We start from the raw sequence: 17,246 nt of genomic DNA, 5'->3' as shown, positions 1-17,246 counted from the left end.
TTGTTTGACGTTGTCTTCACAATTGTCTCAATGTTGTCTGACGTGTCAGAGTTCTCCAACTCCTCTCTCTGTTTCCCAGCCTCCACACAGTTTTAGTGGGTTGTTTCTGCCTCTCAGATTTGCTGTGTTGACATCGTCTCTGTAGGATCAACTTCAGCTGCCCTTCTGGGTCTGCTGTCTCCAGGAGGAATCTTCTGTCTTGTTCCAGACCCACAGATTCCCACAGAATCAATTTGACCACTTGGTCAGGAGGCCAGTTCCTTTTTTAGTCTCTTTCCTCTACCACAGTGAGAGCTTCCAAAACATTAAAAGTTTTGTAAGCAAATAAATGACACAGTCACATTTGTGCTTTTGAACTCTTCCTCTGGAGGCCATGTGGAAAGTGTTGTAAGCCACTGAGACTTTGGGCCAGTAATTCTAACTGTGCCCACAGCCCACCCCTGAGTGACCTCCTTCAGGAAACAGCTCCTAGGGTTAGCTCAGGTTCCTTCCTTTTCCCTTCCCTGATCAGTCTTGAAGTCCAGTTAATTTTGTTTCCTTATAGTTCTCGAATGTTGCCATTTTTGTCCCCACTGTCTCCATCCAGTCAGACCAGCACAATATTAGGATTATTGAAATAGTCTCCTACCTGGCTTCCTTGCTCTCAGCTTTGCAACCCTCTAATTAATATTCCATTATATGTCAGAGTGATGGTTCTTAAATGCAAGTCTGATCAATTCTCAATTCTCTTAAAACTTTTTAAAGATCCTTATTGCTCAAAGAGTACAAATCCTAGTTTCTCATCACAGCCTACACAGCTCCTCATGATGCAGCCACTGTCCACCTCAGCAGTTCCATTTCTTGCCACTTTACCCTTCCTGTGCCTAACGTCTGGGGACATGGAACTCCTAGTTCCCGGACCCACACACCACTCTTTTCTACTTGTGCCCTCACTTTTCTTTCTTCCTGGAATACTGCTCTCACCACCTCCCTTTGACCGGCTAGGTCCTTTCATCCTTTAGGGCTCAGCTTAGTCTTCACTCCCTTCAGGAACAGTTCCGATACCCCCAGGGGCTAGGAATGTGCCCTTATGTGCTCAGGTGTCTCCCTGTACTTTTGCAATGAAAGCACCATTACACTATACTTCAGTCACCTTTAGGCTTGTCTGTGTTCCTTTCTATAATGGAAGCTCCACTGGGTCTCACATCCTGTCACTTACAAGTGCTTGTTTGTAGTTCGGGCTGAATTACTCCTTGTGGAACAGATATAATGAAAATAATGCCTCTCTTTCTCAATTTCTTTACCCACTTCTCTGAACCCTCTGAATAGCTTTTGTCTCCTCTTGCTTTCCATTTATCTCCCTGGACTTGGGGTCATATCTTTGACTCACTTGCTCTTTGGTGACTGCTCACTACCTCTGAATTATTTCCCTTTCTTAACTTCTTTGTTTTTATTTTGGTTCCTTGCCATAGCACACATACCCAAGTAGCCCACATTGCTTAATTATAATAAAGCACCAATGAAATAATGAAGAGATTTAAACTCATGACAGATAATGAAAGCTAGAGAACTAGGTTGGTTTACTTCTACGAAACAGAGAGAGTCAGTGACTAATGCTGACAAGGGACCAGAGTTGTAAGACAAAGGAAATGGCTGTCAAAGCTTGATGAGATTCAGACATTATTACAGAATCTTTTGTAGAGGAATCTGTTAGGAGGCTCTGCTGTATCCTCAGAAAGTTTTCTTTTTGTTGCTTTCCTTTGTGGGAGACAGTCAGTGCTGCTTGCCTCAGTTTCCATTTATCTCTTTGATGGTTCCTTGACCAAAACTCTTAACAGATACTTTCTTCCTAATAGGCTCCAAGAAAACTCTTCTCTCTCTCTTTCTTTTGTATTGTACATACATGGCATAAAGGTAGAAATTTATTAAAGTTTTCCAAGATGATTTATTGAGCAAAAATATGTATTCTGCCTATACAGAATAGTTAAACACTGTGATTCAAACTACTTGAATCCTTTGAAGGCAGTATGAAAATTAGAAAATGATTTTTAGTTTATTTTCTATTTGTGTGTCATGGATATTTGTGCATATATAAAGACATAGCTCATGCATAAAGTGAATATGATTTGAAACCTCCAGCAATGTAATATGAAAAACAAAAGTCCAAGATTTGAAGTTGTACCTTGCTTGAGGAGAATATTAATTGATGGCAAATGCTAGCTTTAGAAACTGTATTTCAAAGATGAAAAAGGAAGTAGTTAAAATGCGCTATCACATATTTACTACTCCTAATTTTAATTAAGGACAAATAGGACTATAAAATTATTTTGCATTTTTTCTTTTTTGGGGGAAGGATTTGTTTGTTTACCTCAAATGAAATTTTACATTTAAATCTTCTACACTTAAATCTTATTCAGAAATGCTCAAGAACTGAGAATGGAGAAAGTACAACTAGAGTTGGAGAACCAAGAGATGGAAAAGAAACTACAAGAGTTCCACTCAACAAGGAACAAAGAAAGGGAAGAACGAGGGTGGGTGACATTTTTAAACTGATTTCCTTATTATAAGCTGAGGTCCTTATGTCAAGAACTGTTTGATGTTTATGTTTAATGTTTATGTCAAGAACTTCCAATTCTTCCCTGGTGATTTAGACAGTAAAGAATCTGCCTGTAATGCAGGAAAGCTGGATTCGATCCCTGGGTCAGGAAGATCCCCTGGAGAAGGGAATGGCAACTGACTCCAGTATTCTTGCCTGGAGAAGTCCATGGAGGGGAACCTGGCAAGCTACAGTCCGTGAGGTGGCAAAGAGTCAAACATGACTGAGTGACTAACACGTTCACTTTTTTTTCCCTTCCAGTGACGATCTGTCCTGAATGAATCCTTTTTGGATTTTACTGATGAGCAAGCAATATTAAATTGCCCCTCGTTTTTCTAATTGTGTTCCCTTCCTCTAAATCTTATTTGGTCTTGCATGCGTGTCTGCTAAGTCGCTTCAGTTGTGTCCGACTCTTTGCGACTCTATGGACTATAGCCCGTCAGGCTCCTCTGTCCATAGGATTCTCCAGGCAAGAATACTGGAGTGGGTTGCCATGCCCTCCTCCAGGGATCTTCCCGACCAAGGGATCAAACCCACGTCTTTCATGTCTCCTGCATTGGCAGGCGGTTTCTTTACCACTAGTGCCGCCTAGGAAACCCACTTTCTTATTTCTCTTCTTACAGTACTCTGCTGAACCATTTATAGTTTGGAATGTTGGGTCTTCCCAGGCGGCTCAAAGAATCTGTCTGCCAATGCAGGAGACATAAAAGACATAGATTTGATCCCTGGGTTGGGAAGATCCCCTGGAGTAGGAAATGGCAACCTGCTCCAGTATTCTTTCCTGGAAAATTCCATGGACAGAGTAGCCTGGTGGGCAGACTACAGTCTGTGGGGTCACAAAGAGTAGGAAACAACTGAGTGGCTGAGCACCCACATATTGAGAACAGCAGTGCAGAGTTTCTCTTTGCTCCCATAAAATTGCCATCAACAGGTGATTGCCAGTTTATAAGCAGCATATTTTTATTTATTGAAAGACTTTTGGGGATAGGGATTTACATGCACACACAGATAAGAGTTTTCAGACCCTAAAGTATGTTTGAAATATTGTTAGCAAATATGCTTTAGCTGAAATTTTATTAGTGAGAACTCTCTAGCAATTATGTTTACATACCTGTACTAACTTTATGGAGAATTTCGCTTTGTTTTAAAAATAATGTATATTATTAAAATCAAGTATAACTGATAGTTATATAATGGAAATGATCTCTTCTTCTCTCTAGGCTGACTCCCAGCCCATTTTGTAGTACCACTTTTAACAATTAAAATGTTTGTCCCCACAAATGTCTTTGTACAAGTCTGTGTATATATGTGCGTGTGTATATGTGTATGTATGTGTGTAGGTTTGTATTTGACATGTCTTTTACATTTTTACAAGTGAGGCCATCTATAAAAGTATGTGAATGGATTCACATTCTACTTTTCGTCTTGCTATTTTTGCCACTCTTGCCACATCAGCACACGATGATCTCATTGTTTTAATGAGTGCATAATATTTCTTTGTGTGGATATAATAGCACTTATTTTTCAGAGCTTTATTAAGTTTTTAGTATTTTGTGATTATATATACTGCCATGAATATGCTTCTACATATATTTTTGCTTACTATGTAAGAGTATCTATGGGATAAATTCCTACACTTGTAATTTTAGATCAGAGTATATGGCAGCTTACCTTTTGGTAGATACTGGAGAACTTTTCTTTCCAATAGGCTGCAAAAGTGTCTAACTTTTTTCCTGTAGAGAATGAGAGTGCATTCATATACTTTTGGTGTTACTAAAAGTCTGGTAACCAGACTCTGTGTATTCAATTTGCTTTGTTTAGTACTCAGGTGATGATCATCAAATATCTGTGAAGTACCTTCTGAACCATTAAAGAAAATTCAAAAGTTTATTATAGTTTCAGTAGTATTTATCTTTTGGAGAAGGCAATGGCACCCCACTCCAGTACTCTTGCCTGGAAAATCCCATGGACGGAGGAGCCTGGCAGGCTGCAGTCCATGGGGTCGCTGAGAGTTGGACACGACTGAGCGACTTCACATTCACTTTTCACTTTCATGCACTGGAGAAGGAAATGGCAACCCACTCCAGTATTCTTGCCTGGAGAATCCCAGGGACGGGGGAGCCTGGTGAGCTTCAGTCTATGGGGTCGCACAGGGTTGGACACGACTGAAGCGACTTAGCAGCAGCAGCAGCAGCAGCAGCAGTATTTATCTTTAGAGACTAAGTCTTTGAAAAAATGTTTATGACAGAGCTAAGTCGCTTGAGTTGTGTCTGACTCTTTGCAACCCTATGGATTGTAGCACCCACTAAGCTCCTCTGTCCATGGGGATTCTCCAGGCAAGAATACTGCCATGCCCTCCTCCAGGGGATCTTTCCAACCCAGTTATCAAACCCACGCCTCTTATGTCTCTTGCATTGGCAGGCAGGTTCTTTACCACTAGTGCCACCTGGGAAGCCTTCATGACACGTACGCACATCTAATAAGCAGAGCATTGGCTTTTTTATAAAGAAAAACTAATTTTATATTGGAGAGCATTGGTTTAATCAAAGATATTTCAATGTGATACATCATCCCAGGTGACAAAGTTTGTTGTGTGTCTTGGTGCTCTTATCCTAATGATCCAGTGGCCAGTTCTTTCTTTTTTATTGTTGTTTTTGGGGTTTTGTTTTCTTTTGTCTTTTTATTTTTTTTATTTTTGTAAACTTCACTGCTTTGGACTTAGTTTGGGCTCCTCAGCGGATCATGAAATATCTGTGAAACAGAGTTCCTGAAATTAGCCCCCAATAGTGAGTTTTCATTAGTGGAGGAACCTTTTCTAGATGTTTTCAAAAATGTTCTAAAACTTGGCTGGGTTTTCAGAATAGTAAAATGCTTTTCTAAGGTCACATAGATAGCAAATGTCATAGGCCAAATGAGAACCTGCCACTCACTGGTCAGGAAGATGGAAGTTTGGTTTTCCAGTCTTGGTTTTATTATTTATTATCTCTGTGACCTTGGGCAACTTTTTTTCTCATTATTGTTTAAAATAGGACTTGGGCTCCCTGCTCTGTTGACTTCAGAGGATTTTGTGAGGCTCAAATGAGAGTGCTTTGAAACTATAAAATGAAACCTTTTGCCTTCTTAGCAATCTCTGTTACCTTTCACTGTGGGAACTAATTTGAAGTCTCAGTAAGGCATTCATCATGTAGTCTATCTGCTGAATTTGGGGGCATATTGTTTTGCTTCCTTTTTCTCTTTACATTTGTGAACAGTTAGCCTTTAAAACTGCATGCCAATCTGTAAAATTTCCTATAAATCAGTAAAACTATCATTAGTCATTGTAAATGTCTTTAAAAATGAAATTCTTCATCTGTGTTTGGACATTTCACTTTTATTCATCTCTTTTCAAATCTTCCAAATATAGTAGAGTTATATTTTAGAATTACTGAGGCTATTGTGGCATTATTGATATTTCATTTTCATTTTGTGGTGGTCTGTTACATGTTAACAACTGAATTTCCATTTCCTGAAACAGGGAAAATATATTTGTTCTCATTAAAAGGAGAAATGTATTGAGTAATTACATTTTGTCTTCCGTTGATATATATTGAAGGTCAAGTGGATATCATTGGAAATCTGGACAAGTGGGTAAATTGGGTAATCAATCATACATGATGTCACAAAATAAAGGAAATGTTATTAAGGTAAGAGAACACCATTTGATTCTCAAGCAGTTTGCTAAGAATATATAAATTATTTTTTCAGATTTTGCCTTCCCTTCCATACTTAAGAACCAACAATTCTTGTTTTTAAAAGCTTTGCATATTATTGGATTTTGATTAAATTTTATGGGTTAATATGCAACTTTCACTATTCAGATATGTTTTTGTTTTTCATCTGCAAGTTGATTTTTAAAAATTCACCTTCAGTTGAATTTTTCTAAATTCAGTTTCTCCTTTCAGTTCAGTTCTGGTTTTCAAGTTTGGAAAGTAGAACTACATAGTTCTGTATTACAGTGAAAGTGAAGTTATTTGATATAACAAATGACAGACTTTTTCTGCCCTTTTATTGTATCACATTTATTTAATGTGTTCATGTTCTGCTTGAATAATAATTATTCATAAGTTGTTGATTCCATGTGTGAAGATACCCAAGGGAAAACTGCTTTAAAATTTCCCAGCTATAGAATTTCTTTATCTTTACTGTGTATTGTAAAGTATAATATTACATTATATTTAAGGTTAAAAGCAAAGGAGTATCCTTATGTAATGAAAACTGTCTTGCTTCTGTATTCTTTAGTACAAGATCCGTGACTTTGTAAGTTTTAACTTATATAGCTTTTTCCTTTTTATATACCTATCATTAAAGTTTCATTGGACCAGTTGGCACCTACAAATATCTTATTCGGCACTTCTAGCCTTTTTGGCTTTGAAAAGGCATTTTATTCTTTACTGTCTTTTACTGAGATATGTGACTTTAATTTTTGAGTTAAAAGTTTTATAATCCACTTTGCATTTTTCATTATCTTTCTGAGACATTGTTCCAGGCTTTAAATGTTGTTGTGAATATATGAAAAGTGCTGACTCTTTGTGATTATTGATTTATTTATTCAATAGCATTTATTAAGTTCCGTCTTTGTCTCATAGTGAATTGTCCTTGTTCTCAAGGAGATTCTTATGTAAGGTAGAAGACAAGGCACATATGAAAATATCTATAGGAAAAGTCACTATGTAATTTTTGCCATTTAGTGTATGAATCATTCGTGCTTGGGGAATAATAGTTTACCTCTAAAATATTTGAGAGTGTGCTAGATATATTTGTTAGGAAAATTGATGAATAAGTCATAATGCCAGTTCCCATAAACCTCATAATTGAGTAGGAGGGTGAAATCATGGGGTGGGGTGGGGAGGCACAGAAGGTGGGAGATAAAGGAAGATTGGACAGGATGGGAGGAGGACTGAAAATCAGACTCAGGAGTCTTGACTTTTATCACTGGGTGAATGGAATTCCCTAAGAGTTTTGAAGGCAAGTTTAAGGTAATGATGTGTATTGGCTGATCTTCTCAACATCCAGTGCATTTGGAGTTTGTAAGTAGAGTATAGAGCAAGTGATATTCACATTCTTTTGATCATGTACCATATCAATAAAGAATTCATTTTGAGAAAGAACTTTCTATCCACAATTTTTTATTTGCTTATATATATAATTTATTTATATGCATACTAATTTCCTAATGTGTCATGTGCATTGTAAAACAAAATATGGAAATTAATCAAGGATGATATAAATATGAAGAGATGTTTCTTTTTCTCTCTTTGGTCTTCTCCTGAGCTCCCTCAGGCATGCATGTTTGCTACTTTTGAGGCCACTGGTACAGAAACAGAGAGACTACTTACAAGACTATTAAAAGGTCAGATGAGAAGAGTTTGAATTAGAATGTAGTGGAAGAAATATAAAGAAAACATGGAACCAAACACAGTGAGAAAGAAAAGGAGGAAGTAAAATATACAAGTGATATTCCAGGATGAATTGCCTAGGAGATAGAATAAATAAAGGAGCTGGAGAAAAATTTCTGGTGTTTAGATTTAGGCTTCTTCCTTCCTTCCCTTCCTTTCCTTTCCCAGACCTACTGAGGTATGGTTGGCTAATAAAATTATAAGATATTTAAAGAGTACAACATGATGGTTTGATATACATATACATTGTGAATGGATTTCCCCCACTGAGTTAATTAACATATCCACATTTGCTTTATTTTTTATAAGAACATTTAAGTTCTACTGGTAACAAATTTTAAAGACTTGGAGTTTTGTTTGCACTCTAATGTGCTGGCTGAAGCTGGGAGAGTAAATGTGCCCCCTAAGAATTTATAAAAAAGGAGAAGAAAGGTGGGAAGGATAAAGGGCAGGTATGAAGGATAAAGCTCAGAAAGTATTGAGGCAATGAAAACTTTAATATTTGCTCACTACCTGTTTTATACCAACCAACAGTGCTTTTCCTGTTTTATCTCTTTAAGTGCTTGTATCACTCTTAAGAGACAGTTGCTCTTTTTTTACAGTTCCACAGATGAAGTAATTTAACACCAAAAAAGTTAAATAACCTGCTCATGTCAAAGGTCAGGGCCAAGATTTGGAATGCAGGTTTTCAGGCTAGTTCTAAGATTATTTGCCAGTCCTTTAGCGAAAGGAGCCTGAGATGAGGAAGAATGGGAGAAATAGAGTCAAAGTAATGTAATTTCATAGGAGATAAAAGTCAAAGAGAACATCTTTATAAAAAAATGGAGAAGTCAACCTTGACTGATGTATTTGTAATGAAAAAAGTTGAGTATAGTTTTAGACTGATGTTTTTCAGCTGGGGGCAGTTTTGTCCCCCAGGAGACACTTGGCAATGTCTGGACACATATTTTGCTATCACCACTGAGAGGGATATTTTTGGCTAATGGTGTGTAGTGGCTACAAGTCAGGAGTGCTGCTGAACATTAGACAATGAGCTGGGCAGCCCTCATAACAGAGAATTATTTGGCCTAAAATAGTTGTACCAAGGTCACAGAATCCTATGCTAGACAATATAGATTAAAGTCCTGACTCATCTAACTAGTTTTGTGATTTTAGACAAAGATTTAACCTTTTAAGACAAAAATCTAACCTGTAACCTTTCTTGGTCTTATGTTACCATGTTTGTAAACATGCGTAACAGTACTTGCTGACTACTTCACAGAGTTTCCAGCAGTGCATGAGATAATATGTGTGAAACCAATTGTAACATGAACTGAAAATCATGTTACAATTGTTATTTATGGAGAATGAGAATTTTTAAAGGCAATACATTTGATTTGATGGTTGGGTTGTCATCAGATGTAAGAATTTATTTCAAGTTGTTGAAAAAGAAAGGTGGCAATGAGTAAAGGCTAAAGTTTCAGTGAACATGAGAGCCGAGGGCGACCTATCAAGGGTTTAAGAGGCTCAAGGAAATACTTTATTATGTGGGAGACGATGTGAGCCAGTTTGTAGCTGAGGGATATGTTGACTAGCGGAGGAAACACTGAAGATTAAATGAGAGAGGTGCCAGTTGCCTGGGGCTTCGAAGAAGTGGCTCCTTGCAGAGGGCTTGACCAAGGGAAAGAAGGCACATTTCCTTGAGACAGGAAAGGTGGAAAACAGGTGACAGTAATGGTACATTTTTAGAGGTTGCTTTTGACAGGCAGTGAGGCAAGAAGCTGTGGAAAAATCTTTTATAGGAAGATCTCAACCTTCTTAGTAAATTTGAAGGCAAGATCAACTGTTCATATTAAGGAAGGGAAATGGGGGTGAATTGGAGTTTTTGGGAATGGAGAAGATCTGGAGTTGCCACTGTGGGAATCACGTTTGAGGTTTAGTAGCAAATGAGAAAATAGGTTGCTGAAGAGCCTAGGAGCCCAGAAGGCTTGTTCAGAATGGATTTGTAGAGGACCCAGAAACTAATGGGGCTTCCCTGGTGGCTAAGACAGTAAAGAATCTTCCACCTGTGTGGGAGATCCAGGTTTAATCCCTGGGTCAGGAAGATCCCCACTCCAGTATTCTTGCCTAGAGAATTCCATGGACAGAGGAACCTGACAGGCTACAGTCTAAGGGGTCACAAAGAGTCAGATACAACTGAGCAACTAACACTTTCAGTTGCTATTATTTCATCACAGTGATAGGTAGTTATGGGATGTCTAAAAGGAAGGAGGTAAGAAAATTGTGGTTAACGCGCAAAGAAACTCTGAGTTTGGGATTTTGAAGGTATGGCCATTCAGCTTGCTGCTTAGGTCCAAGGTTTGGTCATAATGGTTAGGGGGCTGAAGAGGCACTTTAGATATGCATAGCAGTCAGCATGTAGGAGGGTTTTCAGCATCAGGATGTCAGGTGAACACACACAGTGAGTCTCCAAGACCATCACTTTAGAGAAGTGATGGAGAGAAATACTGAGCAGATTGCTGAGGTTCAGGTGGAAGAGGATTCTGGGTACTGGTAAAGGCAGTGAGTGGATGATGGGAACTTCAGTAGAGGCAACTTGGGTGAATGATGAGAGCAGAACAGTGTTCTGGAAGTAGCACTGAGGAGCAAACAGGGACAACATTTTACTTCTCTCTGGGTGAGTGCAAGGGGTTAGAAACGTAGCTAGTCCCTCTGGAGAGTTCTGTGGAGAAGGTTGTGTATGAGAAAGGTGGGTCCAGTTACTGTGAACTTTTGGAAGAGATATGTTAAGGAAAGGTTTAAGGCATAATACAGTTAAAGGACTATTCAATAAGGGTTTCATGAAAGGGTGGGGCAGCCTGGATGGAAGGAAAAGTAGTGGAGAATGGCAAAGTTTAAGTAGCTAATTGGATTAAGAATGAGACTTTTGGAAAAAGTGGCTTGTGGACGGAGCGTGGGCCCAGCATGGCAGTTTAGGACATTAGTGGCAGTTTGGAGGCATTTGTGAATGCTAGGGAGGCCGATGAAGACAGCATAGTCTGACCCTAATGGCCCAGATGATATATCTGAGCCTCTAAGCTGTGCTGGCCCCTGATGGGACCCCTTTAGCATCTCCTGTTGGAGGTATTGGCACCCCACTCCAGTACTCTTGCCTGGAGAATCCCATGGACGGAGGAGCCTGGTGGGCTGCAGTCCGTGGGGTTGCTAAGAGTCATACACGACTGAGCGACTTCACTTTCACTTTTCCCTTTCATGCATTGGAGAAGGAAATGGCAACCCACTCCAGTGTTCTTGCCTGGAGAATCCCAGGGACCGGGGAGCCTGGTGGGCTGCTGTCTATGGGGTTGCAAAGAGTCAGACACGACTGAAGCGACTTAGCAGTAGCAGTAGCAGCAGGTGGAGGTATAAATTGACTAATGAGGTATATAGCCTCAGTATATTGAATTCCTGATGTTTTATGTATACACACATAGGCATATCCATATATATATACATATATTATTTATATATATTTATGTATATTTGTGTGTGTATGTGTTCTCATTCATGTGAGCACTGAGTCCTGTGAGCATGTGGTCCATGGGGGTCACTGTTTGTGACCCCCATGGACTATAGCCCACCAGGCTCCTCTCTCCATGGAATTTTCCAGGCAAGAATACAGAAGTGGCTTGCCCTTTGCTACTCCAGGGGATCTTCCTGATCCAGGGACTGAATTCATGTCTCTTGTACCTCCTGCGTTGGCAGGCAGATTTCCACTTTGCTACCTGGTAAGCTTTTGGGGTAGGGTTGGATTAGGGATACACACACACACACGCATAAACACCATGTGTTAGCATGTGTGTGTGTATGTGTGTGTGTGTGTATCCCTGGTCCAACCCTACTCCACCCTCATCTTTTTCCCCAACAGATAAAAATCAGACTTAGGAGGAAATTCTATTTGCCTAAAAATAGCAATCTAGCAGTTTGTTCATTGAAATATTGTATGCAGTTTGATTCATTTGAAGTAAATATGGCTGTATCCACAGTGCTGAAAAATATTTACAATAACAAGAACAAGCTACAATATGTCCCTAATAATGGGTTCATTTTGCCTTAGTATGTCCATTCTGCCCAGGTAGCCTATAACCACGTTTCAATTCAAATGTATCATCAAGGTAATAATATTGGAGAATTTGGTTATGAAAAATGGGATTCAATTATCTGTAACTTGTATAACACTTCCAGTTTACAAATAAAAGTGTTATTCACATAAAAATTGATTATTTCAATTCTATTTTCTAGTCTGCTGTGTTTGGTACATAGCATCTGAGCAGCTCCTTAAAGAATGTGAGAAAACAATGCTCTTTTGAAGCAAAACCACTAGATTTACTGAGAATAATTAGGCCTAAATTTTCAAAGATGACTGCAGTGGTACAAGCTGTAGACATAGAGGCAACCATTGTTCTCATATTCTCATGTACAAATTGGGCAATTGAGCATGCAAACTGAAAATAAGGCATGAATTGACAGTGTGTGTGTAAGTGTGCACCATGCTCTGTGAATGTCTGTGTACTTCAGATGTTGGTTTTAATAAGACCAAAGCAGGTACTTGCAATCAGCAAGTCTGTTTCATTTCTTAAAATCTGAAGATCCAAGATTTTAGGCGATTATTTATTTGAAATACCTAGCCATAATTCTTATGTACTCAATTTTTTTGGCTACACCTTGGGAAAGTCCGGGATAACAAATAATATATTTGAAAAAGTCTATGTCTATGATGCTAATTATGCATAGTTTTCTTTTCTTTTTTTTTTTTTTTATAAATTTATTTATTTTAGTTGGGGGCTAATTACTTTACAATATTGTAATAGTTTTTGCCATACATTGACATGAATCAGCCATGGGTTTACATGTGTTCCCCTTCCTGGACCCCCCACCCACCTCCCTCCCCATCCCATCCCTCTGGGTCATCCCATTGCCCCGGCCCTGAGCCCTTGTCTCATGCATCGAACATGGAATGGTGTTCTGTTTCACATATGATAATATACATGTTTCAATGCTATTCTCCCAGAACGTCCCACCCTCACCTTCTCCCTCAGAGTCCATAAAATTGTTCTATGCATCTGTGTCTCTTATTCTGTCTCGCATATAGGGTTATCGTTACCATCTTTCAAATTCCATATATATGCATTAGTATACTGTATTGTTGTTTTTCTTTCTGGCTTACTTCACTCTGTATAATGGGCTCCAGTTTCATCCATCTCAGTAGAACCGATTCAAATGTATTCTTTTTAATGGCTGAGTAACATTCCATTGTGTATATGTACCACAGCTTCCTTATCCATTTGTCTGCTGATGGACATCTAGGTTGCTTCCATGTCCTGGACATGGAAGCATAGTTTTCTAAATTGGGCAAATACAGATAATAATGTTAGCTTTTTACAGTTTTGTGAGCAGAATAGCTCAGTCAGAATTCAGTTTAGATTCAGTCTACACAAATAGACTTTGTATGTTTCAAAAAGATCAGAGATGGAAAAGGCATGCTGAGCCTTTATAATATTTAAAAGCTAGTGCTTTCCTAAAATCATTTCATAGAGATGTATAACTTTTGTTTAAAGATAATTTATGACATTTTTTTCTGAAAATTGTCTTATATATATTTCTAAAATATATTTGCCTTTGTGAATTTTCTCTTGATTTAATTAAAAGCTCTATATTTGCAGTAAAGATGATCTCCTATAATATTATTCTTTGAAAATGTTTGTTTTGTTCAAGGTGCAGCAAAATGTTATGGCTTTATAGTATGTTTGCTAGTCACTTAAACTTTAAATTATACCTGAAAAATAGTATCTATTTTGTTAATACAGTTTTCTGCTGGAAAAGTGAAATTAAAATTACTGAAGGAGCAGCTTCAAGGTAAACACTTTACACTTTACAGTTTACATTGTATTATTAGGTATTGTAGATATAATTATTTTTTTAACCTTTGAATTACATAGAAAATTGAAGTTCTAAGACTATTCATGCAGTATAATGATTCTAAACCCCAAAATGTTGACTCTTTATCTGTGATATTCAAAATATATTTTATCTGTGGTTTGGGGAAGGGCACTTATTTTATATCAAAAATCAACTTAGGATATGACTATAATAATAGTATTTTTGAAAGATGAGGACTTACATAGCATTGCTGCTTAAACTTGGTTAATATAATATCTTAAACAGGAAGAAAATTCTAGCAATATAAAATTATAAATTGAAATTTTACTCTAGGAAATTAAAAGAACATTGAAAATTGCTTTAAAAAAACAAATTTTGAATTTTTGATAATTCTAAAAGAAATGAGATTTCTAATATAGAGGATAAACATTTAATTTGAATAATTAAGATAATTTGATAGAATATGTTCTAGAAATACATATAACATTTACTATAGAAGTTGTTCTATATTGGCTTCAGTTTCATCCAGAAATGGGACAGAACGCTATAGAATTCTATCCAAAGCACAGTTTTTAACATTCTGTAATTTTATGTGTCTAGTTAAATTGAGCTTACAGCAGAATGTATATGGGTAGATGTGTGTGGCCCTGTGGTCACAGGGGTTGGGAGGGAGACTGTGGGCTCCCCAGTCTACTGGGAAGATTAGACTTGGCTACATGTCATACTTATTGGGCACCTAATATGTATACACTATTTGAGAATATCAGAAAACTGAACATTGTATTTTAATGTGATTGGTCTTTCTTTGTTTTTCCTTTCAGGACCAGTGAAACAACCACTGAATTATAAAATGGCAAATTCTTCTGCAAGTGACAAACGCAAGATACAAGGGAAGGTCTGCGGGCAGTGTGAGAACAAACCGGCTCTGCTAGTACGTATACTGGGATAAAATCTTGGAGCAGAATTCTCACACGGGCTCATACACTTGTCCCGACTTAACCTGATTTGGTAGCCACACACTTTTCCTTCATGACCTTTGCCAAGAGTGAATCGTGCAGGCTGCTGGGAAAGGCCAGTGCTAAATGATGCACTGAATTTCAACTTCTCATTCCTGTTTAAGAACATGACCTAACTCTCATCCTCTCTCCCTTGAATCATGCCTATCAGCACACAAATATGCTGCTGCTACTGCTGCTAAGTCACTTCAGTCATGTCTGACTCTGTGCGACCCCATAGACGGCAGCCCACCAGGCTCTGCCATCCCTGGGATTCTCCAGGCAAGAACACTGGAGTGGGTTGCCATTTCCTTCTCCAATGCATGAAAGGGAAAAATGAAAGTGAAGTCACTCAGTCGTGTCCGACTCTTAGTGACCCCATGGACTGTAGCCTACCAGGCTCCTCCATCCATGGGGTTTTCCAGGCAAGAGTACTGGAGTGGGGTGCCACTACCTTCTCCAAAACTTATTAACACATCTCTAATTAATATTCCCCCCCTGAACGTTCAACTCAGACTCCCAGTCAACACTTCTACTTGGATGGCCAACGAAAATCACTAATTTAACATGTTCAAAATTCAACTCTTCAGATCTCCCCAACAAATTTTTTCCTTACCAAGGTCTCATATCAATAAAGGTCAATTCAAATTACAGCCCTTTATAAAACAGGAACAGCTGAGTTGTACTCTCTAGTTCTGTGAAGCTGCCTCATTCATCAATAAAACATTTATCGCTCTTTAGTGTATGTTTGTTTTCTGTTTACATACGATGTAAACTTCATGAGCGTACGGACTTTCGTGTTCTTCACCACTCTGTACCCACCACCTGGAATTATGCCTGCAATTTAATAGGTACTCAGCACATACTGGTTGAATGTGTTTATTTCTTTAGGGCTTCCCCAGTGGCTCAAAGGGTCAAGAATCCGCTTGTAATTCAGAAGACGTAGGAGATGTGGGTTCAGTCCCTGGGTTGGAAAGATCCCCTAGAGGAGGAAATGGCAATCCATTCCAGTATCTTTGCTTGAAAAATTCCATGGACAGAGGAGCCTGGCGGGCTATAGTCCATGGGCCCGCAAAGAGTTGGACATGGTTGAATGACTAAGCACAACACACAAGCACACACATTTCTTTGAAACGTTTCTGTTATTGAAAATATTGTTATCATTGAAGCTAGCCGAAAGAAGGATGTCCAATATCGTTTGCAATTAAAATATCACACACACTTTGGAAGCAGTTTTTTCTCCAAAGAATGTAATGGTTATAACTAATATTTGTGGGTTACTATAACTAATATTTATTATAATTTCAGAGAATTTAGCTGTAATCACTCCTGATTTAAGATTGTATTACTGGCCCTTATTTCATGGCAATTTTAACTGAACTCAGAGATTTAGAATTCTTTCTAGTAAAGAGCTAATAATACTAAATGTAAAACCCTGGCTCTTGGTATAATGCTGTTACTATTATATAATACTTCTTTTCTTCTTACTGGTGTAATGGTGGACAATAATTTGAGGAATTTTAGCAAGTTATACCTACCCAGAAATGTTTAGAAAATATAAACAAGTGGGAATATTCCTGAAACTCGAAGTATGAAAGCTAAAAGGGACTTAAGGGCAGAACTGAATTGTTTGAATCCACTGTTCATGATCTGAAAATCATTTGGCATAGGAGCTATGAGTCAGTATTTCTTGTGACTCCTTTTCTATGTTGAACACTGTTTAAAGGCCATGGAATTTGAAAAAAATGGCATGTGTAGATAAGGCTTGACTTGGAAATAAAGGATCTGTTTTTCCAGGGAGAAGGAAAGGCAAGCAAAGGACATTCCAGACCGTATCAATGGCACCTGCTTTGGCTGGAAAGCAGATGAGAGTGACAGTGTACAGTGATTACAAAACTGATCTGCCTGAAAACTGTTGTAAATAGAAGCCAGGATTTAGGCTCTAACTTAAGAAAGGATATTGTTTGATTTTAAATGAAAATAACATCCCATCATGCTTGCTAAAGCACAATTTTATTTTTTAAAAAAACTTCAAGCTTGGCAAACGTAATGAACTCTGTAGTGTTGAAATTCTAAGGTTACCTTGTGTTCTTAGCTTCTATCATTCTAGATGGTCATGCTGATTGAATAATCAGAATCAACCTCTCTGTATCTTATGGCATGACCTTCATCAGGGAAGGTTGTATAGGGATGGGAGATAGGGATTAAGAGCTTGCCTTTTGGAGGTTGGCATTTCAACTTTACCTGTTGTTAGCTCTGTGACCTTTAGCAAATGACTTAATTCTTTTATATTTCTGTTTTCTCATTTGTAAAATGGGATAAAACGGATAACAGTAGTCTAGA

At 38.1% G+C, this 17,246-nt stretch overlaps 1 protein-coding gene across 33 annotated transcripts in view; it reads left to right on the top strand.

Moving 5' to 3' along the window:
- The window catches only part of ZBBX (zinc finger B-box domain containing), a 116,380-nt gene that overhangs the window by 10,535 nt on the left and 88,599 nt on the right, over positions 1-17,246 (top strand). For 14 of the 33 annotated variants that reach the window (XM_081532476.1, XM_081532515.1, XM_081532534.1 and 11 more), the window contains exons 5-8: positions 2,397-2,510; positions 6,168-6,258; positions 13,836-13,884; positions 14,730-14,839. In XM_081532476.1, the coding sequence (XP_081388602.1) occupies positions 2,397-2,510; positions 6,168-6,258; positions 13,836-13,884; positions 14,730-14,839 (364 nt within the window). Of the gene's footprint in view, positions 1-2,396; positions 2,511-6,167; positions 6,259-7,465; positions 7,591-10,413; positions 10,739-13,835; positions 13,885-14,729; positions 14,840-17,246 lie in introns of those variants that run through there. The other 19 variants (XM_081532573.1, XM_081532626.1, XM_081532692.1 and 16 more) reach the window with 6 other exon arrangements.

Source organism: Giraffa tippelskirchi, chromosome 2 (assembly GCF_054371585.1).
Source record: "Giraffa tippelskirchi isolate mGirTip1 chromosome 2, T2T-mGirTip1v1.2.pri, whole genome shotgun sequence".
NCBI classification, from domain to species: Eukaryota; Metazoa; Chordata; class Mammalia; order Artiodactyla; family Giraffidae; genus Giraffa; species Giraffa tippelskirchi.
Note: the sequence above shows the minus strand (reverse complement) of the source record. Positions and strands in the feature narration are given on the sequence as shown.